The sequence below is a fragment of the Ursus americanus genome, chromosome 17, assembly GCF_024610735.1.
Source record: "Ursus americanus isolate L20-20 chromosome 17, mUrsAme1.1.p, whole genome shotgun sequence".
Classification (NCBI taxonomy): domain Eukaryota; kingdom Metazoa; phylum Chordata; class Mammalia; order Carnivora; family Ursidae; genus Ursus; species Ursus americanus.
In genome coordinates this window covers 57351315-57353505 of record NC_142143.1, presented here as the reverse complement: position 1 = coordinate 57353505, position 2191 = coordinate 57351315, and the positions used below count along the sequence as shown (strand labels likewise).

General features: G+C 37.5%; 1 protein-coding gene across 1 annotated transcript; it reads right to left on the bottom strand.

Annotated features, from left to right (window-relative positions):
* Window positions 1-207: 207 nt before the first annotated feature.
* Window positions 208-1143, bottom strand: LOC148108709 (olfactory receptor 6C2-like). Its single transcript, XM_087869118.1, has one exon. It carries the CDS (start codon window positions 1141-1143, stop codon window positions 208-210), a length of 936 nt encoding a protein of 311 aa, XP_087725244.1.
* Between the last annotated feature and the right edge of the window lie 1048 nt (window positions 1144-2191).

The following is a 2191-nucleotide window of genomic DNA, read 5'->3' as shown; positions in this document are numbered from 1 at the left end:
TTATTTTCCTAATTTGGAGGTAAAGCTAGGATTTAAGTTTTTAAAAGCTATTAACATGCCTATTTGTGGAAGGATCTTAAAAGACGTTTGTAAGGAAGATGTTACTAGGGCAGGATGAATGAGAGTGGATTGAATAAGGTAACGTGACCAGGAAATTTGGCTCATGATATTTGTTCATCATATTTATTTATTTGGCTTCACATTCTCTTATTTCCTGGAAAATATCACAATTCTTCTGATTGAGTTACTGAAGGCTTGTTTGACTTGCTTGTTCCTCAGTGTATAAATGAAAGGGTTCAGCACTGGAGCGACAGAGGTAGTGAGCACCGTCACACCCTTATTCATGGCCACCGATTCCTTCGCTGAAGGTTTGATGTAGATGAAGATGCAGCTGCCATAGGTGATAGAAACCACAATCATGTGGGAAGAACAGGTGGAAAAGGCCTTTTTCTTTTGGTGGTCAGAAGGGAATCCTAAAATTGTCTTGATGATATAAATGTAAGACAGAACTACACACATAAGTGTCATAAGGAGGGTCAGCACAGCACAGATTATAACAGTCTGTTCCATGAACCACGTATCTGAACAAGAGATTTTCAGGAGGGGAGATGCATCACAGAGAAAATGATCAATGGCATTAGAATCACAGAATTCCAGATTGAGGCCTAGGCTAAGTGGGGGGATTATAATAAATAGACCAGCTACCCAGCAACAGAAAACACATCTTCTGCAGAATGTGCCACTCATGACGGTCACATAATGCAGGGGTTTGCAGATGGCCACATAGCGGTCATAGGACATGGCTGCCAGGAGAAAAAATTCGGTTACACCGAAGAGGTCAGTAAAAAATACCTGGCTGGCACAGGCATTGTAAGTAATGACCCTGTCACCTGTGGCTATGTTATACAAGTACCTGGGAAGACAAGCAGATGTGAATGAGATCTCCAAGAAGGAGAAATTTTGTAGGAAGTAGTACATGGGTGTTTTAAGGTGGGAATCCAATAAGATGAGGGAGATGATAGTCAGGTTCCCAGTTATGCTCAACATATAGGTGAGGAAGAGAAAGATAAAAATCAAAACCTGCAGTGGAGGGTCATCTGTCAGTCCCAGCAGAATGAATGTAGTTACTGTGCTGTTTCTCATTGCTGATTCCTGGTGTCTGTTAAATCTGCATGTAACACTGAGACATTTTATTATAGATTATTTTAACAACATGAACTCTATCATACTCAGGTTTTTCTTATTTATTATTATTAAAAATATTTACAATTTAAACGCACACTCTGTAAAGGACTTCTTTTCACTCCTATGGATCTGTCATTTCATCGGAGAAAGATGCTTTCTGATTTTCAAGAATTCTCTGATGTATTTGCTTGACATATTGTTCCTTCTTAAAGTACTAGGATATCAGTCACGTTGGGTTTACTATGCACATCCTGTAATTACTTGAAGTCTGTTCCAGCTCTATGATTAACGGGTTTTGCTTTCTGTTTTTGTTTATCGTATATACATTTTCTCCCACGAATATCTCTAAACTCCATCCTGTGTGCATATACACACACTGACACACATACGCACTTACACTCACAAACGTTATATCTTTACCTCCTCCCTCTAAGGTTTCTCTGTCCCTAAGTAATCACCTATCACTCGCAGTGGTGCAGAATATAGAATGTCTTAATGTGCAATACACTTTGTACAATATACATTTATACTTTCAGAAAGTGCTCTGATACACTTCAAAGATACTACAGATGATAGGTTTTTCTGATCCTTTTATTTTTTTAGTGTTTTCTTTATTTTTTGCCATAATATTTCCTCTGCATTTTCATCAATTCCTATATTTTGAAATATTTCAAGTGATCTTCACTAAATCTGTATCTTTAATTTATAATAGTTCTTTCTGATTCTCAGATGCAGCCTGACATATCTATTTGGACATTTCACATGGACTTCAAACAAATGAAACATAATCTTCTCTCTCTTTCCCCTCCCTCATCTTAATATGCTTTTTTCAAGAAGGATAATAGGCTACATTTATTGAACACATTCCACGTGATCAGTATTTTAGTAAACATTTCTCATGAAACATCTGTTCTCTGTCTTCAACTCACTGAGTAACTTCTATTCTTCCATTGGTCTTTAACTTCATCTTTAAGCCCTCTGCAGCTTCTGCAAGTCTGATGACTAT

Bases quoted from the DNA above. Each gene is read 5' to 3' on its own strand.
- LOC148108709 (XM_087869118.1), bottom strand. From the start codon at position 1,143: ATGAGAAACAGCACAGTAACTACATTCATTCTGCTGGGACTGACAGAT.